The sequence below is a fragment of the Macrotis lagotis genome, chromosome 2 (genome assembly GCF_037893015.1).
Source record: "Macrotis lagotis isolate mMagLag1 chromosome 2, bilby.v1.9.chrom.fasta, whole genome shotgun sequence".
NCBI classification, from domain to species: Eukaryota; Metazoa; Chordata; class Mammalia; order Peramelemorphia; family Peramelidae; genus Macrotis; species Macrotis lagotis.
In genome coordinates, this window is record NC_133659.1 from 214,780,877 (window position 1) to 214,806,438 (window position 25,562).

The window sequence follows — 25,562 nt, forward strand, 5'->3', positions numbered from 1 at the left end:
AGCAGAGAGATACATATAGAGTAAAGGTAAAAGGTTGGAGCAAAATATATTTTGCTTCAGCTGAAGTAAAAAAAGCAGGGGTGGCAATCCTTATCTCAGACAAAACAGCAGCAAAAATAGATAGCATTAAAAGAGATAAGGAAGGAAACTTTATCCTCCTAAAAGGTACCATAGACAGTAAAGTCATTTCGATATTGAATGTATATGCACCCAGTGGGACAGCACCCAAATTCTTAGAGGAAAAGCTGAAAGAATTACAGGAAGACATAGACAGCAAAACTCTACTAGTAGGAGACCTCAACCTCCCGCTATCAGATCTAGATAAATCAAATCATAAAACAAACAAGAAAGAAATTAGGGAGGTAAATAGATTGTTAGAAAAATTAGATATGGTAGACTTATGGAGGAAACTGAATGGGGATAGAAAGGAATATACCTTTTTCTCTGCAGTACATGGAACTTATACAAAAATTGACCATGTACTAGGACATAAAAACCTAATGATCAACTGCAGAGAGGCAGAAATAGTGAATACATCTTTCTCAGATCACAATGCAATAAAAGTCATATGCAATACTGGGCCAAGGAGATATAGACCCAGAGCAAATTGGAAACTGAATAACCTCATTTTAAAAAATGAATGGGCCAAAAAACAAATTATAGAAAGAATTAACCATTTTATCCTAGATAATGCTAATAATGAAACAACATACCAAAACCTATGGGATTCATTCAAAGCAACTCTCAGGGGATATATTATAGCTCTAAATGCTTATATGAATAATTTGGAGAAAGAGGAAATCAATGAACTAAACATGCAGCTAAAAAAATTAGAGAAAGAGCAAATCAAAAATCCCCAAATACCAAATTAGAAATTTTAAAAATTAAAGGAGAAATTAATAAAATCTAAAGCAAAAAACTATTGAATTAAAAAATAAAACCAAAAGTTGGTATTATGAAAAAACCAATAAAATCGGTAAACCTCTGGTCAATTTGATTAAAAAAAACAAAGAAGAAAACCAAATTGCTAGTATTATAAGTGAAAAAGGTGAACTCACCACCAATGAGGAGGAAATTAAAGTAATAATTCAAAATTATTTTGCCCAACTCTAGGCCAATAAATTTGATAATCTAAGTGAAATGGATGAATATTTACAAAAATATAAGTTGCCCAGGTTAAATGAAGAAGAGATTAAATACCTAAACAACCCTATCTCAGAAAAAGAAATTCAACAAGCCATTATTGAACTCCCTAAAAAAAATCTCCAGGGCCTGATGGATTCACAAGTGAATTCTACCAAACATTTAAGGAACAATTGGTTCCAATCCTATATAAACTCTTTGGAAAAATAGGGAAAGATGGAACTCTGCCTAACTCTTTCTATGAAACCAATATGGTACTGTTACCTAAACCAGGAAGAGTTAAAACAGAGAAAGAAAATTATAGACCTATTTCCCTGATGAATATAGATGCAAAAATCCTAAATAAAATCTTAGCAAAATGATTACAACAAGTCATCACTAGGATAATACATTATGATCAAGTAGGATTTATTCCAGGAATGCAGGGTTGGTTCAATATTAGGAAAACTGTTAGTATATTCAATTATATCAACAACAAACCTATCAGAAATCATATCAATAGATGCTGAAAAAGCTTTTGACAAAATACAGCATCCATTCCTATTAAAAACACTAGAGAGTGTAGGAATAAATGGATTGTTCCTTAAAATAATTAGCAGTATCTATCTGAAACCATCAACAAGCATTACATCCAATGGGGAGAGGCTAAGAGGCATTCCCAATAAGATCAGGGGTCAAACAAGGGTTCCCATTATCACCACTACTATTCAATATTGTATTAGAAATGTTAGCATCAGCAATTAGAGAAGAAAAAGAAATTGAAGGAATTAGAACTGGGAAGGAAGAGACAAAACTCTCACTCTTCACAGATGACATGATGGTCTACCTAGAGAATCCCAAGAAATCATCTAAACAACTACTGGAAACAATTAGCAATTTTAGCAAAGTTGCAGGTTATAAAATAAACCCCCATAAATCCTCAACTTTTCTATATATATCTAGCAAGAAATAGCAGGAAGAGCTAGAAAGAGAAATACCATTCAAAGTAACCTCAGACAGTGTAAAATATTTGGGAGTCTATTTGCCAAGACAGACTCAGAATCTTTTTGAAAACAATTATAAAACACTTCTCACACAAATTAAATCAGATTTAAATAACTGGGCAAATATCAACTGCTCATGGATAGGTAGAGCTAATATAATAAAAATGACAGTTCTACCAAAACTAAACTACCTGTTTAGTGCCCTACCAGTCAAAATTCCAAAAAATTACTTTAATGAGTTAGAAAAAATTGTAAGTAAATTCATATGGAGAAATAAAAAGTCAAGAATTGCCAGGAGCTTAATGAAAAAAAATGCAAACGAAGGTGGCTTAGCACTACCCAATCTAAAATTATATTATAAAACATCAGTCATCAAAACTGTTTGGTATTGGCTAAGAAATAGAGTGTTGGACCAGTGGAATAGACTAGGTGTAAAAGCAGGAGATGATTATAGTAATCTGCTGTTTGATAAACCCAGAGTCCGGCCACTGGGATAAAAACTCCCTCTTTGATAAAAACTGCTGGGATAATTGGAAGTTAGTATGGAAGAAATTTAGATTAGACCAATACCTCACACCCTTTACCAAGATAAGATCCAAATGGTTACAGGACATAGACATAAAAAAAATACTATAAGCAAATTAGAAGATCAAGGACTAGTCTACCTGTCAGATCTATGGAAAGGGGAACAGTTTATGACTAAGGAAGAGTTGGAGAACATCACTAAAAACCAATTAGATGATTTCGATTACATTAAATTAAAAAGCTTTTGCACAGATAAAAACAATGTAATCAAGATCAAAAGAAAAGTAGTAAATTGGGAAACAATCTTTACAATTAATGATTCTAACAAAGGACTCATTTCTAAAATATACAGAGAACTGAGTCATATTTTTAAAACAAAAAGCCATTCCCCAATTGACAAATGGTCAAAGGATATGCAAAGGCAATTTACAGATGAGGAGATCAAAGCAATCCATAGCCATATGAAAAAATGCTCTAAATCATTAATTATTAGAGAAATGCAAATTAAAGCTTCTCTGAGGTACCACCTCACACCTCTCAGATTGGCCAATATGACCAGAAAGGATAATGATCATTGTTGGAAGAGTTGTGGGAAATCTGGGACACTATTACACTGTTGGTGGAGCTGTGAACCCATCCAACCCTTCTGGAGAGCTATTTGGAACTATGCCCAAAGGGCAACAAAAATGTGCATACCCTTTGACCCAGCAATACCAGTACTGGGTCTATACCCTGAAGAGATGAGGAAAAAAGGGTAAAAACATTACTTGTACAAAAATATTTATAGCAGGCCTGTTTTTGGTAGCAAAGAATTGGAAATCCAGTAAATGTCCTTCAATTGGGGAATGGCTTAGTAAACTGTGGTCTATGTATGTCATGGAACACTATTGTTCTATTAGAAACTAGGACGGATGGGATTTCAGGGAAACCTGGAGGGATTTGCATGAACTGATGCTGAGTGAGATGAGAAGAACCGGAAAAACACTGTACACCCTAACAGCAACATGGGAGTGATGTTCAACCTTGAAGGACTTGCTCATTCCATCAGTGCAACGATTGGGAACAATTTTGGGCTGTCTGCAAAGGAGAGTACCATCTGTATCCAGGTAAGGAGCTGTGGAGTTTGAACAAAGTACAAGGACTATTCCCTTTAATTTGGGAAAAAACATATCTTACTGTCTGATCTAGTTACCTTTGAGAATTCTGGTCTCTTTAAGGATATGATTTCTCTCTCATCACACCCAATTTGGATCAAGGTACAACATGGAAACAAAGTAAAGACTGACGGAGTGCTATCTGTGGGGTGGGGGTAGGGGGTGGGAAGCAAGACTGGGAGAAAATTGTAAAACTCAAATAATATCTATAATAAAAAACAAAAGAGAAAGAAACAACACGGAACAGTAACAAGAACCAAACATGGAACAACTGACTGCTTTAAGATGGGAGAGGAATATGATAAGGCTATCTACTGTCATCTTATTTAATTTATTTGTAAAATATATCATGCGAAATGCAAGGTTGGTGAATCAAAAGTTGGAATTAAGGTTGCTAGAAGAAATATCAACAATCAGATATGAAGAGGATACCTCTCTGATAAAAGAAAGTGAAGAAGAACTAAAAAGCCTCTTTTGGAGGGAGGGGGTTTGCAAGGCAGAGGGACTTGCCCAAGGTCACACAGCTAGACAATTATTAAGTGTCTGAGGCCACATTTGAATTCAGGTCCTCCTGACTCCAGGGTTGGTACTCTATCCACTGTGCCACCTAGCCACCCCAAAAACTTCTTGATGAGGATGAAAGACAAGAGTGTAAAAGCCGGCTTGAAGCTTAATATCAAAAAATCTAAGATCATGGTAACTGGTTCCAATGTTTCCTGGTAAATAGAGGGAGGAAAAAACTGGAAGTAGTATTGGAGTTTATATTCTTAAACTCAAAGATCACTGTAGACAAGCAACTGCAGACATGAAATTAAAAAACACTTGTTCCTTGTGAAGACAGAACGTAATGCATTCTATACTCCCATGCTTTACCTTTTTCTACCACCATCTTGTTCTCTCTCTCTCTCTCAAGGAAATAAAGTTGATCTGGTTTTACACATTTGTATACATTAATATAATAGTCTAATAATTCACTAATTGTCTTTCTATTCTCCCACTTCCTTTAAAAAATTTTTCTTCAAGACTGTATGGACTTAATTATCATTGTACTGATGGTGTGTGTGTCCTTGGAGACAAATAAGTATTGAGGTACCAGGGAGCAAAATGTTCATAATTATTAAGAATATTACTAAGTTGGGCACTCAGAGCTAGACTGTAACGAGATTTTATTGAGTCATATTTTATATCATCCCCAAAGCAAAGGGAATGCATGAATGAACAGCAATGCCTAAATCCAATGAACTCAAGCCATTCTTAGTTGGCTTGGTTGGAGGAAGGGTTGCAAGCAGACTGAAGTTACTTTTTTAAATAAATCGCCTCAAGCAATCTTCTATTGTTTTTTCCCCAGACTGGTGCAGAAGGAAACCACCCCCCTCCAATCCCCAAAGGGAAAGGCAAAAGAAGGTGACTAAGGAGAAAACACCTGAAGGGTAGAAACTAGAGGCCATGAGGGCAATGGCCAACCAAGATGGAATAATTAGCCCTCTTACTCAGGGAAACTTTCTTCCTTTATCCACTAATAGATTAAAAAAAATCAGCGAAAGACACGAGAACTCTGCTCTATGTGATAATCAATCATAATTTCAGAAAACTAATGTTAAATCATCCCTTCTCCCTTTTCTTGGCAGAGAAATGATAGATAATAAATAGAGAATGAGGCAGACCTTGTCAGACATAGCCAATGGAATAGATTATTTTTCTTAATTGGGTTTCTTTGTTACAAGGAAAGGTTTCACAGGGGACTATTGTGAGTTCCTCTCTTTTTCTACCCCTCTGAGAGGTTAAATAAATTAAATTCTCTCTTTTAAGTATTATCTGGTTTGGGTCAGATTGTTATGTTTGGCTCCCCAGAAGATCATCCATTTAATGTGCATTTATTAGATGGCAAGTGCAAGGAACTGTACTGGGTATACAAGAAGGGGGGAGAGGGAGAATCAAATCTCCTGACCTCAAGGAGTTTATAATTGAATAAGAACAGGTTTGATTTTTCAAGAGACATTCAAAGGAGACATTACAGTGATTTCCCTTCAGCCTAGGCCCAGCCTAAAGAAAATAGAAAATCTCTGCATATAACAGTTTTTCCAAAAACTGGGAAATTATTACCTAAGATTGACTCACATTTCCTTCAATGACTTTGCTGGGATTATTATGGGAAAAACAGTTTTAGGATTAGTCTATCTCTTTTAGAAATGAGTCAAACTGCTTCATCAAAATACAGATTGATTTAAGACCACTGAATGCCTTTCAGGGGAACACAGATTCAGAGGTAAACCGGTCCCTGGAAGTCATATAGTCCACTCTTCATTTTACAATTGAGGAAACTGAGAGCCAAAGGTTTTGAGTGCTATGCAAAAGATCACTCAAGTATTAGGTAGCAAAGCCAAGATTTTCACCTAAGTCTTCTAATTCTAAAGCCACAGCTCTTTTTAAGTTTCATTTGAACACTTTTGACAAAGGTAACTTGGGGATAATGATTTAATTTTCCCTTGCTAATGCATTCAAAGGAAGGCTTATTTTTCAGACTAATTCAAGGGAATTTCAGTTTGAATTGATGAAAAGTTTAAAATATATTTTTAAATAATTTTTCTAATTTTTCTAATTTCAGGGTCACCACAAAGAGTAGACAAAATTTGTCAAGTAGAAGTCTGAGTTTTCTTTAACATACAGGTATCAGACTGTGCTAATATTATTATTATTATTATAGTCATAATTATATTTTTAATAAGCATGATTCCAGTGACATACATTATTGGAATTTGCTTGACAGAATAGAAATAAATAGGCATTTTTTAAAAAGGCACTTGTGAGGGGGCAGAGCCAAGATGGCAGTATAAAGGCAGGAATTCCCAGAAACTCATTTGCCAAAAAATTACAAAAGCCATCAAATTATGACTCTAGCCAAAATTTAGAGGGGCAGAACCCACAGAAAGACTGAGTGATGCAATTTCCCAGTCCATGACAACTTAGGAGTTCCAGAGTAAAAGTCTGTTTTACTGGGACTGGGGGTTTGGAAAAAGCCAGTGTGAGCACAGCCAGGCAGAGTGCCTAGATCCCTGGGGATGCCTGGGTCCACAGCAGAGGGGGCAATTTCCAAACCTCTTGGCCCAGGGATCAACGGGAAAAGCTTGAAGGGATGGTGAGAGAACTGTCACACCAGAGTGAGTGCAGAGCAAGTGCTGGACTCAGAGCATCCCTGCGGTGAGAACTTGCAAGTGGAATCAGGGAAACCAACCTGTACCTCCAGAGCACAGCCCACAGATTGTAAGGGGGTCAGGGGAGACTGCAGAGGTCTGTTCTCCTTGCGGCAGGACTCAATTGTTTGCTCACATCCAAATCCAGGTCACTCCTATACCACCATAGCCAAGCAGGGACCACTTCACAACACCAGGGCAGAGGGGAGGACCTGTGGTCATCCACATTCCAAAGCACAGGCAAAAGAGCAGTCAAAGCTTCTCGTAAAACCTTGGAAGATTTAAAGTCCCAGTGGGGTGTTCCAAAAAAAAAAAAAAAACCAAAGCCTTCGAAGTATGGTAAATTAGTCAAAGGCTGAGGAAATGAGCAAACAAAAGAAATAGAAGAATCTGACCATAGAAAATTACTTTGGTCCATGGGAGATTCAGAAGATGATAAAATCGAAGCTTTTGAACCCAAAACTTCCAAGAGAAATAGAAAATGGGCTCAGGCTATGGATGAGCTCAAAAAAAGACTTTGAAAAGCAATTAAGAGAGGTAGAGGAAAAATGAGAGTGATGCAGATAAATCATAAAAACCAAATCAGCAGCTTGGTGAAAGAAATACAAAAAATACTGAAAAAAATATGTTAAAAACTAGTTTAGGCCAAATGGAAAAAACAACACAAAAGGCAAATGAGGAGAAGAATGCCTTATGGCCAACTGGAAAAGGATATAAAAAGAAGCTCTCTGAAGAAAATAACTCCTTCAAATGCAGAATGGAATTAAGGAAGCTAATGACTTTGAAAGAAATCAGGAAGAAATAAAAAGCAATCCAAAAAACCCCACAAAAATTAGAAAAAAATGTGAAATATCTCATTGGAAAAAACTGACATTAAAACAGATCCAGAAAAGATCATTTAAAAATTATTGGGCAACCTGAAAGTCATTACCAGGAAAAGAGCCTAGGCTTCATTTTTTTAAGAAATAATACAGCAAAATTGCCTTGAGATCCTAGAAACAGAGGGTAAAATAGAAATTGAGGGAATTCACTGATCACCTCCTAAATGAGGTCCCAAAAGAAAAACTTCCAGGAATATTATAGCCAAATTCCAAAACTCCCAAGTCAAAGAGAAAATACTAAAAGCTGCCAGAAACAAACAATTCAACTACCGTGGCTCTATAATCAGTATTACATAGATCTGGCAGCATCTACATTAAGACCTTGTAGGGCTTAGAATATGTTATTCCTGAAGGCAAAACATCTTGGTTCACAACTGAGAATCAACTACCTAGCAAAAATGAACATCCTCTTTCAAGGGAAAAGATGGACTTTCAATGAAACTTTCCTGCTGAAATGAACTTTCAAACTTTCCTATCAAAACAACCAGAGCTGAACACAAAGTTTGATCTCCAAGTACATGACTCAGGGGAACCACAGAGGGGGTAGACGAAAAGGACTAACTATGAGAAATCTAATGATGTTGAACCATTTGTATTTCTGCATGGGAAGAAGATACTGGTAACTCATATGAACTTTCTCATTTATAAGAGCTGTTAGAAGCAGCATACACACACACACACACACACACACACACACGGCACAGGAAGGAGTTGAATATAATGTTATAGCAAAAAGATGGAGTCAATGGATGATAAAGGAAAGTACTGGGAAGAAGAGAAAGGAGAGGAAGAAAAGGCTAAGATATTTCACATAAGAGTCAAGAAAAAGCTTTTTCAATGGAGTGGAACAGGGGAAGGCAAGGAGGAATGAGTGCCTTCATTCTGATCAGAAATGGCTCAGAGAGGAAATAACATACATAACAATAACTATCTTACCCTAAAGAAAAATGAGAAGAAAAGGATGGGGATAAAGGGGAATGGGGGTAGTGAAGGGGGGGGATAGGTGATAGAGGAGATGGAAGATTGAGGGAGAGGGTACTCAGATACAACACACTTCTAAACAGGGACAGAATGAAAGGAGAGAGAGAGAGAATAGAATAATTGAGAGTGGGAAGGAATAGAGTGGAGGGAAATACAGCTAGTAATAGCAACTGTGGGAAAAATATTGAAAGAACTTCTTTGGTGGACTCATGATAAAGAAAGCAACTCATTCCAGAGACAGAGCCATTGGAATCTGAACACAGACTAAAGTACATTTTTTTCTCTCTCTCTTGAGGTTTCTCATCATTTCGGGGTGGGAGGGTTATTTTTATTCTCTCAACAAGATTACTGAAATAATATAAAATATATAAACCCCCCATGAAGGGGAAAGAGGTACTTGCAATGCTATTCAGTCATATTATTGAATTAAAAAATTCAAGGTGCAAAAAGACAAATTTAGCATGGAAATATGTTTACATAACTGCAGACAGAACCCATGTCAAATTGCTTAATGCCTTAGGGAAGAGAGAGGGGAGAGAAGATAGAAGGGCAGAAGAGAGAAAATTCAGAACTCAAAAAAATTTTTAAAGGATTGTCTAAAAGAGAAGCTAGGTGTCACAACAGATAGAGCACTGGTCCTAGAATCAGGAGGGCCTGAGTTCAAATTCGGTCTCGGAAACTTATTAGCTTAGGCAAGTCATTTGACTAACCCCAATTACCTACAAAAATAAAAAATGAAAAATTATTGTTAAAAATTGTCTTTACTTGTATTTAGGAAAAATACTATTTTATTTAAAGAAACAGATTTCCGCTTTATAGCAGGAAAATCTTCTAAACAATTAGAACCATCTTAGGATGCAGCAAGTTCCCTTTTGCCAGAGATTTTTCAGCAGAAATTGGGGGAAATATTGTAAAAGGCCTTCTTATCCAGGGATCAACTAGGCTCTATGACCTTTCTACTTCTGAGAGACTATAATTATGTGTATCTTTAATGATCTAGTTTTATTACTTGATGCTGAGGAACTAGAATTTCCCTAGCCTCTTTGTAAAAGTTATATCTATTGATTTGTTGACTTGGGAGTTTTAGATTATGTTTAATTAGCATATCAAATTAAGTACTAAAAAACACTTTTCTTTCTTAAATAGGTCCCATTCCTTAAAAAATTATGAAAAAAAAGTAAAGTATCTTTGGCACCCTCCCACTTGATGAAGGAGAAAAAGGATAGGATTTAGGCTCAAATTCTGATTTTGTCAGTGTTACCAGGAGATTTTAGGCCACTCACTTAGACTGTCTTGCCCTCAGTTCTTTTATGTGTAAAATAAAAGGAAATGGTTCAGTGATTACCAGATGCTCTTGCTCCAAAATACTCCCAGCTTCCCTGAGGCTCTATATACTCAAACCATGTCTATCCTTCCCAAGCATTGTTCCATCCTCGAAGCTACCCTTCCATCATCAAAACTGCAGCTAGCTGTCTCAGCAGCCCAATGAGTAACAAAGAGTTCCTTAGTATCTACAATTTCTCCTATCTGAAAATCTACATTGGCAAAGCAATTTTAACTTCCTACCTTAACAAAGCAGTGCTGGTAACATTGGCTGGCACTCTGTTAGGCCAATAAGCTATAGCTGGTACACGGTGCCCTCCTTCCCATGTGGTCTGCTTGGCTGAGCTTCCCCCTGCAAGAGAAGGTGGAGGCCATTCATTAGCTTATTACTGAAACCTAAAAATGCTTCTTTTCAGCCACGGGTTTGTGATTAGCAACTGTTCTTATGAGCTAAGAATTTCCAAGGATTAAAATAAAGGGGCCATTTTGAATCACTAAAGTGAAGTTACCTAGGTCAGTGGAATCCAGGAGATTGGAAAAAATGAAATAGTGTTTTACAGAAAAGTCTTCAAAACAAATTGAATTAACTAATAACATCCCCCCCAATTTCATCCTCACTTGAGAAAGACCAATTTTAATACTTATTGTGCAAAGCACCCTTCCAAGCCAAACACTGTACACAGTTCACACATAACTCAGTCATATATCCCCATGATTTTCTAGCCTGAATAATGAAAACAATTATGCTGACTGGGAGGGAAAGAAAAAAGAGACATGTGTTGATCTGTAGTCATATTACTGTAAACTGAACTTCTGAAGCTCCAGGCCAAGCATAACATACAGGAAATGCTCTAAATTTTTGTTCTTTTTCATAACCAACTTTGGAGAACCCCAAATTTTTTTTGACTTTTTTAAATAAAAAATATCATCTCTTACATCTAAAGACATAGAACTTTAGGAAAAACATCTTGGTTATATACAGCTTGTAATTGAAAATATTTACGTTAGTGTTCTTTTTTCTATAAACCTACTTGTATTTGAAACTCATTTCACCTCAAAAATGAAAAGTCTAAGTTCATTCTAACTCACTCTTGCTAATGGAATGGATGAGTGTTCTTCCATTTCTGGAATATATTTCCTCCTTATCTTCACCTGTTGAAACACTTCTCATCCTTCAAGGTCCAACTCAGAAGCCACCAACTCCAGGAAGTCTTTTTTCTTTGATCTCCTTGCATCATCCTTCCATAAAAAAGAATTATCTGCAAATTTCTGGATCTTTTTCTTGCTCCTATTACACTCTACTTTGTATAAGAGGAAACTGATTACTTTTCATGTTTTGCTGGTCAAATCTACTTAGGAAAGGCCAAGAATGAAGATTTAGTTTCATTTCTGTATCTGTTCTCTAACCCATTTATCTACTTAAGAAAGTGGAATGGGCTTAAAGTTAAAAAAAAATTGAGAAATCTCAAAACTCAAAGTTGTCAGATAATTACTGGAAAAAAGGTCCTTATAGGAATAATGATCCAGGGTAGTCTAGCCTTCAGATATTAAAATCTGATGGTATAGAGTGATCATCCTGAGCTAAAATGAAGTTGACTATGGAGATCCTCAATCCCTGAAACCAAAAGATTTACTTCAAAGAAATAAAAAAAGTTCAAAAGCAGTAGCTACTTAGGAAAGTATCTATTTTTTTGTTCTAAAGAAATGGGTAGGGGCAGCCAGGTGGCACAGTGGATAGAGCACTGGCCCTGGAGTCAGGAGGACTGAGTTCAAATCTGACCTCAGACACTTAATAGTCACCTAGCTGTGTGACCTTGGGCAAGTCACTTAACCCCATTGCCTTAAATAAATAAAATTTTAGGGTTTTTTTTTTGCAAGGCAAATGGGGTTAAGTGGCTTGCCCAAGGCCACACAGCTAGGTAATTATTAAGTGTCTGAGACCGGATTTGAACTCAGGTACTCTTGACTCCAGGGCCAGTGCAATAAATACAATTTTAAAATAAATAAAAGTAAAATATAAAGGATCAAGATTCTGCACTAAAAGTTGTTATAGGGACTATACATCTCAAAATGAAGATATCACACTATAGTCACTGACTTCAGTGGAACCATGTCGGTAGCATTTGGCACAGGCTACATCAATAATAAAGCATTGTCTAATGGAGTCACATCTGGTATTGATCACATATCCAACAAATTAGTGGCAATGGTTGAACCCACAAGAGCAGAAACTATTGATGAGTAGGTCTGACAAGTAAATGCAATGACATTACTAGAAGACAGAAGCAGATTTTCTTAGTACCTCATTAAAATTAAACTATAAATTTAAAAAAGCTCTCCCTAACAGAAGTTTGTATATATATATGTATGTATATACATATATATTCCTCTTTTTGTTCTTCTTTATTAAAATCTTTATGTTAGCTAATTAAGCTATTAACATTTAATTTTTTAAAAGGAACAGTCAAAAAAAGAACAAAAAAGACAGCAGTCCTACAGCATCAGAGATGTGAATTGCCCTTAGGCACATATATTGCTTTCATGTGTGTTCCTCCATGGATGAACCCTGACTACCCATGTGCTCCTCTTCACACATGTTCTCTTACTAGTGTCCAATCTTTTCAAGGATGATGCCTCTGGTCTATGGGAAAATGTTTCATTGGTACTTTTCTTATTTTGCCACAAGGTGGCACCATAGTGCACAAAGCATTGGGACATAGAGTCAGGAAGATAAGAGTTCAAATACTACTTCAGACACTAGCTGTGAGTCCTTAAGAAAGTCACTTAATCTCTCTCTGCCATAATTTCCTCAGTTGCAAAATGGGAGTAGTAATAGCCCCTAAATCCCAGGGTTACTGTGAGGATCGGATGAGATAATATTTGTAAAGTGTTTGCTTTTTCCTCACCCCCATGCCATTGTTTTATATGATTTTGTTTTGATCTGGGAAAATAGCATATTGATGGCTCCAACAATTTAAAGAGAAGGGACAATAAAATAAAACAGAACCTTGCATCATCTTAATGACCAAGTGTGACTCTGAAGAAAAGTTGAGAAAATGCAAAGGTGGGGAGCTAGGGGTGTGGCATATTGAATATATAGTCAGATGCAGTTAATGCTTTGATTGTTTTTGGTGTACTAGTGTTTTTCCTCATTTTGAAAAAAATTGATGTTACTGACTGAAGTGGAAAGGAAGGATATACTTGGAAATGAATATGACGTAAAAATAGAAGGTTGCAGACAAGGGTACAGTTTAGATTAGGCAATAGGATCAAAGTACTCTGGAGAAGCCCTCCTTCTGGACTTCCTAAATCTCCAGCAGATGACCCTGACCCAGACAGATTCAAAGCATCACCAACAATAGTCACCCTGCAGCAAGCACATACCTCCCTGCCCTGCTCAGCCATCCTCCCACTGGATGGGAAGCTCAGGATGCAGATGATATGGCTTCCCAATGGGAAAGGTTATACAACAACCTGATAGCATAAATTATAAACTGTCAAGGTCTCCTAGCCACAGCAGGATGCCAAGTACACAAACACAACAGAATGCTTCCTCATCCCTGGGCGATGGAGAGAGGGGGGAGGGGAAGCACAACAATTCTGCTCTTCCAGTTAAGCCAAAGAAGCAGACAGAGGGGCATTCATCTTGGGGGAAAAACAAGTCATCACTTCCACACTAAATAGGAAATTAAGTCTGGGGGTAGTGTCAGGAAGGGGAGGAGTAGTGACTGCTAAGACCCTGGATCTAAGGCATATGCTGCATGGAATTATTATGTATTTAGAGATCAGGAGATCTTAACATTTGTGTGTGTATGTGTGTGTCTGTGTGTGTTTGCACATGTGTATGTTTGCATGTGTGCACACACGGGCACATACTTCTGCATTGTATACCTCTCTGGCAGCCTGATGAAACCTATGGACCCCTTCTAAGAAAAATTAAAATGTAGAAAATAAAAATGCATTAGTTTACAAAGGAAATCAATTACAGTGAACTATAGTTTCCAATTTAAAAAAAAAAAAAAATTCAGACTTCAAGCTAAAAGCCTCTTGTCTTTGAGGTTATCTAACCCAATCCCTTCTTTTTAAAGCTGAGTTTATAACTGCAGTTCAGAAAGATACCTCAAATTGCCCAGAATCACACACGACCCAGAGGAATCCCCTTCCTCAGACAGACTTCCAGAAGCTCTTTGCCTGTAACCGAGGCTTGTTCAGGGGGTTAAGTGGCTGTTGTCCTTAGACATTCTGTCCTTCATCTGACCTGGAGAAAGGCTGTAAAGTCCTAAGCCCCTCCCCCTTAACCCATTCTAACTAATGAGAAGGCCAAGGAGAGAATGTGGTCCAGTCCCCTTATCCCTCTCACAAGCCTCAGCACCACTCTGAGTATTCCCACCAAGAGAAAACAAAGTGAAAGGAGGGCTCCCTCTTCATCATATCAGCTCTTCTCCGTTGGGACCTCATCAGGTAGTGAAAAGGGGGCACAAAGCAGGGGCTCTATGAAGTGCTTGAGAGCCAAGGCAGCTCTCACCTTGGTGCAACAGATTGGTTTTGAGAAGAGGCTGCCAGAGTACTGTGTGTTCTACATGACTGTGAAAATGCCAACTATCTTCAGTCATCCGTTCATCTAATCTAACGGTTTTTCTAAGCAGGATACCCCACAACAGGAAATGCTGAAATTTAAATGAGAATGAAACAGAGTCTATACCTGAGTCCGAAACAAGGCCCCCTAGGTCTGTCTCGAATTTTAATCATAAATTCACTCAATTCAAATTCTTTATATTTTCTCAGGTTGTCTAAAATCCACATAATTAAAAATAATTTGAGCTATGACCTTGTATATGCATCACATTTAATTTTTTTCCTTTTTCCTAGTATCAGTGCTTTTGTTTTAAAATATTTGATGAGGAATATAATTTGAGTTATTTTCAAATTTATAACTTTGAGGAAAAAAATTATTTTGGTTTCATTATGGGATTATCTCCTCTGTACCTTTTCCATTTCTCTTACACTAACTTCCTTTACCTCCTATAGTCATCTAGGGCAGTGGTTGTCAAAGTATGGTCTGGGCATTCCCAGGGACCTTAAGGACCTTTTCAGGGAGTCCACAAGGTAAAAACTTTTCATACTAATACTAAACAGTTTAATTTCCAGTTTGGAAAATATCAGTAGATATACCTATCATAAACAAAAGTTCTTGAGGGTTCCCAATAATTGTTAAGAATTTAACAAAGTTGACGGAGCACTAGTCCTGGAGTCAGGAGGACCTGAGTCTAAATCCAGCCACAGATACTTAATACTTAGCTGTGTAACCTTGAGTAAGTCACTTAACCCCATTGCCTTGTAAAAAAAAAGAGTATGACAAAGTCCTGTGACCCTAAAACTTTGAGAATGTTGATCTAGGGCAGGTTTCAATAATAAGATCATTTGGGGGGGGGACTAGGAGAGAATATTTCTTAACAGCTAATTGGAGAAAATTATGTAGTCAGAACTGGCTTTTCCCAGTTAAATTACTAGCTAGCTGTACATGAGTTATTTCACCCGAGTCACAATGTCTTCCCTTGGAAAACAAGGGATTTGATATGGGTGTTCTAGTTTTAAATCTTGAGTTAAAAGGGTTGGTAGGTGCTGTCCTTTCTGACAAAGTCTACTGAAAAGTAGCAGGAAAGCATCAGCTCCTCATGAGGAGACGGCATTCCAGCCCTCCCCAAAGTCACACACTGCATATCCCAAGGGACACATTATGAGAGACATAATGTGGAAGTGGGCACTCAAAAAAAAATCACAAAAAATATGTGATCTCTGTAGTTCAGACCCATAGTATAACATCCAAAGTCCAGACTCCAGAAAACTGTTTGTGTCTGTATATGTGAGCCAAGATATTTTTTCCCTATGATTCTATTCCCTACCACCACCACCTCATTCTTGCTCTGTAAAGCACAGTCTTGGAAGTGAGGAACAGGTCTTCCTGTAATTTTAGAAGACATCAGGATGTTATATTATACTGAGGAAATTTTTCTTCATAGCCAAAAAGGAAGCATGGTGTAAAGAAACAGTCATCCTGGGCAGTCGGGTTGCATCCTAGCAACAATGCTTACTGTGTGATCTTGGGCAAGTTACTTCCCCTTTCTGAACCCCTTTTTGGTAAAACCAGAGAGTTGGATTAAATGTTCACTGAGGTCCCTTCTCATTCCAAAAGCCTATTAACTGGAATATATCTCTGGATGCTTTGCTGCTGCATTTCACATTGTGGTTATTTATAACCTCTGCTCTGTAGGTGAGAGCCTTGTGCTAATGAGAACAGTAGGGTAGGTTCAGTACAATCACTCAGCAGGGCAGTTAAGTTTCAAGACAGAAAAAATAGAACCCCTCTTCCATGGTCATAGACCACTTCTTCCAAGCCTAACTAGATGGTTCAAAAATGTATAACAAAAAGGGACCAACTGAGATATACATCCTACAGATGGTCTTTCGTCTCCCCAACCTCTCTATGAAGTGTAAGTTCCTGAAGGAATAATATTATCATTTTGATTTTTGTAACCCCAGGACTGGACAAAATGTCTTGCACTTAGGTTCATAAGTTTTAGCAGGCTTATTGGATTGAATTGAACTTGTGCTTCAGTAAGTCATCCTCACATAGGAAGATTCTCACTGTGCATGCTCCTTACTTGGAACCTATAGGAACTTATTTCCTTATATACATCTATGCTGCTAAATATAAAAACTAATAAATAAAACCCAACTTTAGGCTTGGCTTCCTTCTTTTTGGTTTCTTGCCCACCATCCCCTTATTGCTTTTTTTACTAGAATATCAAATAAGCATTATAGTTCTAGTCCTATCCTAGAGGAGACAGGGAATGTCAATAATTAAGTTGTAAGGAAGCAAGAATCCTAATTATGGACATAGGAGAAAGTACTCATATCACCATAACACCCCTATCAAGCATATACCTAACTATTCCATAATCTCTTTCAGCCCTTTGCCTACACCAACTTATTCCAAGTACAAGAATAAAAATCAAAATTCTGGAAGAGGCTATAGATATTATTTCTTCTAACCTCCTCACTTTACTAGTAGAGAAAGAGTTACAGGGGGGTGGCTAAGTGGTGCAGTGGATAGAGCACCTGCCCTGGAGTCAGTAGTACTGGGTTCAAATCCGGCCTCAGACACTTAGTAATTACCTAGCTGTGTGGCCTTGGGCAAGCCACTTAACCCCATTGCCTTGCAAAAAAAAAAGAAAAAGAAAAAAATTTTTAAAAACTTAAACAAACAAAAGGAAAGATGAAGAGTTACAGGGATAGTAAGTGATTTACCCAAACTCCCAACAAAATCAGGACTCCAACAAACCTGTAGACTATGGGTATTTCCATCATACTATATTATCTCAACCCTAACATCTAGTCACAAGACTAAAACGCATTGGTCTGACAAGAAGATCCATCTAGAGCAGAATTTTAATACCAAATAGCATTTTATTTTTACTCTCAGCATAAAGTTCAGAATCATTACAATTTCTATTTAGATAGCCATTTTACCATTAAAACTAGTGTTACAATTCCTCTGGAATCCTCAAAGTAGCATTCATGCTCAATGGCTGAGTCTGCAATAGGCAACTGCAACTAGAGGTTCTAGGAGCAATCCTATGAGTCTGAACTCCAATGCCAAAGCTCTTTAGTCCTCACCTGTAGGGTTCCCATAAACAATCATAAATATGTATGGTTCCCATAAACAATGGGACACATGGTAGAAATCTTATGTGGCAAAATAATTCACAACTTCTGGTAATAGAGACTCTGGCAATTCTTACTCTCTTCATCAAGACCTCAAGGCAGCTCCCTTTGGGTATTTATTGTCTCTGCAGACCACATTGCTCATCTGGGTTCCTAAGGTCTGCTTTTGTCCCTAGATATCTCCCTTCACTACTGTACAGTATCTCATTCCTCAAAGACATTTCCTCCTTCAAGGGGCTGCCTCCTTGTATCTGTGTCTGGAAAGTATATCTCTACTTACTCTGCTAGATTGTATCCTAGGGGTCAAAAAGCTCTGCTTCAAAGTGATATGGTCAATAGGAAGCGGGGAAAGAATAGAAAAGCTGCCTTCTCTCCATTAGTGATTCCCTTTCTCATGAGCCTGGTTCTTTTTCTACTTTATGTTCCCAGTTTTGAACTATAGAACTATATAACTTTTTTTATGGCTCTCAGAAATGACAATTTTTTTGCTTAGCCAATCAAGGGATTTATTTGAATCTCAAAAAAGTATGGTCAAAATTTTACAGTTAGTTTTAACACTTCATTGCCACATTAAAATTTCATCAACTATGATTAAATCCTATATCTCTGTCATACACTAAGAGGTAGCCTGGGGATATACCTTCCCAAATTGCTGGGTGGTAAATAGATCCATGATCTACAGATCATCAAAATCTACTAAACTGCCAAATCTCTCTGAATTTGCAATCAATTCTTCATTATATACTTTGTGAGTTTCATATTATAGAATCACAAGGTCATAGGAGAAAGAAAAGCAGAAACTGTAGAATTCAGAGAAAACTCTTCATCTGTAGAGTTTACCATGGATCCATCCATCTGATCTTGAAAGGCATTATGAAACTGGTGAAATTATAGCTGGGCCTTTTAGGATGAGTAAGATTTACATCAGCTAAGTTAGGGAATAGTATAAAAGAAAGAATTGTATAAAAGACCAAATGCAAAGGTAGGAAAGTTCAAGGCTCTGTTTGGGACCTATTTGGGACTAGTTTGGCCAACATAGAAGGTTGGTCAACATGAGAAAATCATAAAAGTCAGTTAAGGGCCAGACTTTTCTTCTTGAACTTGGAAATTGATCAGTATTTCTATCACCATTTTATTATGTCAAAAGAGATTATCTTGAAAGCAGAAAATAAACTACTATATCAGAGACAGGAATCTCAGCTACTCAGTGTAAACTACCATACTAAACCCCAGCTGAATCCCTTTCCACCAAAATAGAGGAAAATACCTATTCCCTACCTCTATTAGTTTGCCATAATCCAGTGAAGGGTCCCACATTTCCTGCCAGTTCACATTTCTGAGACCATGGGCCATTGTCTCCTGAAAAACAGAAGATACAGGATATAAAAGTTGACATTCTATTACAATCATTCATGTCATCGTAATTCAAATAAAAGTCAAAATCTGCGTTTTTGTTACATAATGCATTGGGGTAGTCTTAATAAGTAGTCAACAGATATTGATGGGATCAATAAAAACAACAGTGGACATTCACATAGTTCTTCACAGTTTTCAAAGTTACACACACATATTTACAACTGTATTTATGTATCAGTATGTATAGTATATGCCTTTCCTATGTGTATTGTGTACACATGAGCAGCCAAGTAGCACTAGCTTTGGAGTCAGGAGGACCTGAGTTCAAATTAGGCCTCAGATACTTGACACTTGCTAGCTGTGGGGTCTTTTTTAAAATTTTTTTTTATTTTAAGGTTTTTGCAAGGCAAATGGGGTTAAGTGGCTTGCCCAAGGCCACACAGGTAGGTAATTAAGTGTCTGAGGCCAGGTTTGAACTCAGGTCCTCCTGACTCCAGGGCCAGTGCTCTATCCACTGGGCCACCTAGCCACCCCTAGCTGTGGGGTCTTGGGCAAGTCCCTTAACCCTGACTGCCTAGCATCCATGGCCATCTTCAGTCTACCTGATTCATATCTGGCCACTGGACCCAGAAGAGAAAGTGAGGCTGGTGACTTAGCACAGCACCCCCTCACTCAAATCCAATGCACTTGCTTGTCATGATATCACCTCCCTGATGTCATGATCTTCTTTAAGAACAAAGTACAAAAAACAACAACAGCAGCAGCATACATATATTTATATATACTATATATAACATATCTTTATTGTTGTTGATGAGTCATTTCAGTAGTCTTTGATTCTTCATGACCCCCAGTCTATTCCTATTTTTAGAAAAATAATTCTAGATAACACAGTCTTAGTCCAATGATGGAAGGTAAAGATACTGGAGTGGTTTACCACTTCCTTCTCCTAATTATTTTACAGATGAGGAAATTAAGGCAAGCAGGATTCAGTGACTTGCCTAGGGTCACATAATAAGTAAGTATCTAAGGTTATATTTGAACTCAGGTCTTCCTGACACCAAGCCCAGTGCTTTATCAGCTGTCAAATACATAAATACATACAAACATGCATATTTCTGCATATTGCATAAATATATATATATGCATATTATATGCTATATGTGTTATATATATATGTAGATATATTTCAAGGCCACTCAATGCTTTCAATAACAAAAATACAAACTTTTACTTGAATTAGGTCAATATATGTGTGTATACATAAGATGTGCATATAATTACATATATACATATATATATGCACATTTTTCCCTTAAATGATTTTTTTTTGCAAGGCAGGGTTGGCCAAGACCACACAACTGGTAGGTGTCAAATATCTGAGACTGGATTTGAACTCAGGTCCTCCTGATTCTACTGTGCTACCTAGCTGTCTCTCCTTAGATGATTCTTACCACCTTGTGAGTTGATAGTGCAAGCATTTCCCCATCACTACCACAACCATTTTCAGAATTAGAAAGTTAAAATTCCAAGATCAAATGACTTTCCCATGGTCATATAGCCAATAAATGGCAGAGGTAGGATGCAATTTCATAACTTCTAACTTACATTTAGTACTCTTTCTATGATTCCACAAGAGACCAAAACTGTTGGATTCACCTCTGCCTGCAACTATTAGCTTTGAAAACAAGGAAAACATGTTCCCCAGTCACCAAACCAACTTAACAAAAGTCAGTCATCTCACAGTTAGGTCCCATCGTTAACTATTGGGGAGGAGAAGAGAAGAGAAGATATTCCTATTTTTGGAAAAATAACTTTAGGTAACAGAGTCTTAGTCCTTAATAGAAGGATCATGGTTATTTCTTGAATACTCTACATTACTATAGTACTATAATAGCATAAAAATTCATTTAGCTTCAAATGTGGTCCTTCCCATTGAGGAGCTCACTATTATGCCAGTCCTGGTCTTGATTTCCTTTCAGAAATGCATGAATATCGGGGTGGCTAGGTGGCTCAGTGGATAGAGCACCGGCCCTGGAGTCAGGAGTACCTGAGTTCAAATCCAGCTTCAGACACTTAATAATTACCTAGCTATGTGGCCTTGGGCAAGCCACTTAGCCCTATTGCCTTGCAAAAACCTAAAAAACAAAAACAAAAAACAAAAAAAAATGTGTATGGATATGCTCTCCCCAGATGAGACCTCCCTCAGGTGACTTTATAATTCCCTTTCATATCTGAATCCAAATGAGGGACTGAGTTCAATAAGTCCTCTCTAGTGACCCTGAAATCATTCTTTCAGCTCAGCTGTTGTTTAAACAGTCAAAAAGCCTTAACCTCAAAATTAAAATAATATTTACAAAGGACATTTCTTATTAGCAAATGGTGAAGTGTACTTGAAGACAATGTTAGTCTAATAATGTCAAAGTGATTCATCGGCAATTAAGAGACATTCAGAAACCACCCAATGTTGTCTGATTGATCAAAACATTGGAAAAAATCAAGATCACTTCCAAACTATTTGCTTTCTGTCTGAATGATCAAGTTCCTACAACCTTGGTCTGAGAGGTTCCTCCCATACATAGTAACAACCTGATAAATGTTTGCAGAATTGAATTAAACTGAAGTGATATGAATTTCAGGTACAAAATTCAAGATTCAAATACAGATGTAAGAAATCTATCATAAGTTATCTGTCTTTTATTGAAGTATAATAGTTGTTTAGGTATTTCCTCTGTTCTGGGAGTTTGGTAGCAAGGATTTTAGTCTGGGTTATACATTACATCTTGGTTAGGCTAACTGCTTTTTACTACTTTACCTGTGAACCAAAGGAATGTGTTTTTCTTCACTGTGCTGTCAACTTTGTCCTTAATCCTGCCAACCAAGTTGTCCATCTCCCGTAAGCTTTCCTGGTATAACCTTTGACTTGATGAGTCTGCTGACTGATGAGTCATAGTCAAGGGAACATGCATATGAGTTAGGGCAAGGTACAGAAAAAAAGGATGACCACTATCACTGAAATAAAAATGAGGAAAATAGTCAAATTTCAATTATCTGTATGAGGATTATCCAGAGTCATTTATTTTAAATTCTGTTAAAATTTTAAATTACCTCCCTCTGCTATCCATCTATCTGCTATCCATCCTATGCTCTTGGATTATCATTTTTCCTATCCAATCCCAGTCAGTTTGTATAGTTTTCATAATCTGACCCCTTCCTATATGTTTGGTCTTCTTACATCGTACTCCTTTCCACATACACTGTGAAACAGGGACACTGGGCTTCTTGGTATTCCTTGAACAAGACACTTTCTCTACCAAATCTGGGACATTTTCACTATTTTGCTCCTATGTCTGGAATCTCTCTCCTCATCTCCACCTCATAGTTTCCCTGGCTTCCTTCAAGTTTGTCTAAAGTCCTACTTCCTCTTTTTTTTTTAGTGAATTTGGGGACCACACTCCCTAAAGCAGGCTGGTCTTCAAAAGGGACATAGCTATCCAACTGAGGATTTTCAACATTTTCAACATTCAACAAAATATCCCAAATTTATGTTATATATATTTTTCTACCATTGTTCCCTCTCTCCTCTTGGTGGTAGCCTGGCAAAAATTGTACATGTAGATTTCTGTTTAATAAATTTACATATTAGTCATTTTTTAGGATGAGTCCACAGTATAATATGAAAGTCAAAAGGATAATGGTATCCAAGATTACATTAAGAAAGCCATAACAGCATCAATGTGATAAGAACAAATCTAGCAACACTATGGAATTCTAGGTGGCATTTTTTAGAAGCCCTATAGACAGGGTGAAATTCATTCAGAAAAAGAAAAGGAGTACCAGATTAGTTGAAAAAACATGCAATATTTAGATGGGGGAGAAGAAGAGCAGTCTAAGTGGGGATTAAAAACTATCAGTTATTGAATAGAAGCATCAGACGTATTGTACTGGCCCCAAAGGTCAGAGAAATGAGGAGCAGTTAGAAATAGGCAAATTTAAACCTGATTTAGTGAAAATTTTCCTAATTAGACCCTCTAGAAAATAATGGACTGCCTTGAAAGGTACTAAATACCCCCCCTTGACAATCTTTAAGCAGAGATTAGATACACCATTTAGGGGATGTGGTAGAAAGGATTGTCAGCAAGATAAGCAATTCTCTCTAGTACCTCTTTCCATGAAAAGCTGCCCTGCAGAGGTTAGAATACTATGCTGACTTGTCTGTTGCAGAAAATTAATTAATGTCTGTGACATGCTTTTGATGGGGAAACACTATTAGTTTTGTTCTTTGTTCTAGGTGGACCCACACCTAAATCATACCAGTTTATTTGGGGAAAGGCTCTATGGGAAAGTATGTAAAAAAAATGCAACCAGGTAATCACCTAAAAGTAGGTCATTTTGCCACCCAATGGTTAAATAGCTATCTTGGTCACCAACGGGACTCAAGGAAATGGAGATAAGGAGATATTTTTCAAAGTCCTTGTCTTTGGGACTCCTTAAGTATCTCCTTTTCCTCAAAAAGTCCTTTTACTCGAGTGTGTTTGGATCTCTGTAGCCGTGTATACAAACTGGTGATTACAATAGCAGTGTATTGGAATAGAGGAAGGAGCAGACTTTCAATCAGGAGACTTGGGTTCAAATTCTCCCTCTTATTAATTTTTTTATTTGTTTATATAACAGTAACTGTTCTGTGCAACATGGACCTTGCAACTTGGTGATTTAGTAGATAGGATGCCAGATTTGGAATCAGGAAGACTCATTTTCTTAAGTTCAAGTCTGGCCACAGACACTTACTAATATGTAACCCTGACCAAGTTACTTCTCCTTTTCTGCCTCAGTTTCCTCATCTGTAAAATGAGCTGGAGAAGGAACAGGCAAACCACTTCAGCATCTTTGCCAAAACCCAAATAGGGGTCATAAAGAATCAAACACAATTGAAACAACTGAACAACACAGTACAGAAGGACTTGCTCTTGAAGATAACAAAGTTCTTGATCCTCAGAACTGGGGAGTTAAGCTGAATATGACTGTCAACTGAGCCAGGAAAAGTCAATCATTCCATAGGTTATAAAAGGAAAAGATAAAAGCCCTGTCTCACTCTCTCCCTCTCTCCTTTGAGCATTCCTCTTAGGACTCTAACAACACTCCTTTGGATTTCCAGCTGAAGTGGAGGGAGTAGGCCCTACTCCCTGACCACCTATTCTGTTTGTACTTCCTTTCCTATGTACAGTTAAAGGAATGATGACCTAAAGAGATGGACAATTCCAACCTTGACAGATGCCTCTGGAGTTTAAGGTCAAGGAGTTCCTGAGACTTTAATTGTTCAGTAAGAGATGCTTCCTGAAACTATACACTTCTAAAAGGATAAGATGCACCACTACTTGAAGGATGCTGCAGATGTTGTAAGGATAGTGATGGTTATCGAGTTATATTTCAAGAAATATGCACTTGTGAGTCCTTTATATTTTAAGCACTTCTTTTCTGATAGAGAAATAAATAGCTACATAGTATACAAGATTTACTTTGTGCACAGAGTACATTTTCTAAGAAGGATCTTGTTAATCCCTAAGAAAAGAGTTCCCAGATGTGAACAAGTCCAGAGCCCACATGGCAACAACAGCTGTGGACCTTGAGACAGCAACAGTTGAAGCAGCTTTGGTTGCGCTAACTGGTCAGAAAGAGATTACAGGGGATTCCTATACTAGGCTAGATGTGGAACAGGGTACTTACTGTTTGGCAACTCCATTACCTATACCTATTTCTGGGTCTCACTTCCAAGGTACAACAGCACTTGTAGTCAAAAGGGAGCAGAGGCCTGGAAAGGTGATCAGGGACCTAGAAGAGTAGTCACAATTATCATAATAAGGGATCAGGGATCCTTCCTGAGTAAGAACCAGAGTGCAGAACAGGAGAGCAGTGACCACACCTCTCACTAGATCACGCCATTTAAGAAACACTGGAAATTTCCAAACTCCCAAAACCAGCTTGGAAAACAGCAGTACAAAAAAGCCTGAAGTTTGAGATAGAGCCTTTCCTTGACCCCCAACCTGGGAACAGAGTTCAACTTTAACATAAAAGTCAAAGTCAAGAAATATAAGCAAGGAAAATAAGCAAACAACAACAACAAAAAAAGAGTTGGATTGTAAAAAGCTACTATGGTAAGAAAGGAAGATCAAGACAAAAACTCAGAAGTCAATACTATCAAAATAATGGCAATCAAAGCCTCAAAGGAAAAAATGCAAACTGGGCATAAACCCAACAAAAATCCCTGAAAGAGACAAAATTGATTTTATAAACCCAATAAGC

General features: G+C 37.4%; 1 protein-coding gene across 8 annotated transcripts in view; it reads right to left on the bottom strand.

The window, feature by feature from the left end:
- ARSG (arylsulfatase G) overlaps positions 1 to 25,562 on the bottom strand; it is a 185,763-nt gene that overhangs the window by 11,764 nt on the left and 148,437 nt on the right. For all 8 annotated transcript variants that reach the window (XM_074224719.1, XM_074224722.1, XM_074224715.1 and 5 more), the window contains 3 exons: positions 22,078 to 22,274; positions 19,185 to 19,265; positions 10,425 to 10,533 (listed from right to left, as the gene is read on the bottom strand). In XM_074224719.1, the coding sequence (XP_074080820.1) occupies positions 10,425 to 10,533; positions 19,185 to 19,265; positions 22,078 to 22,274 (387 nt within the window). The remainder of the gene's footprint in view (positions 1 to 10,424; positions 10,534 to 19,184; positions 19,266 to 22,077; positions 22,275 to 25,562) is intronic.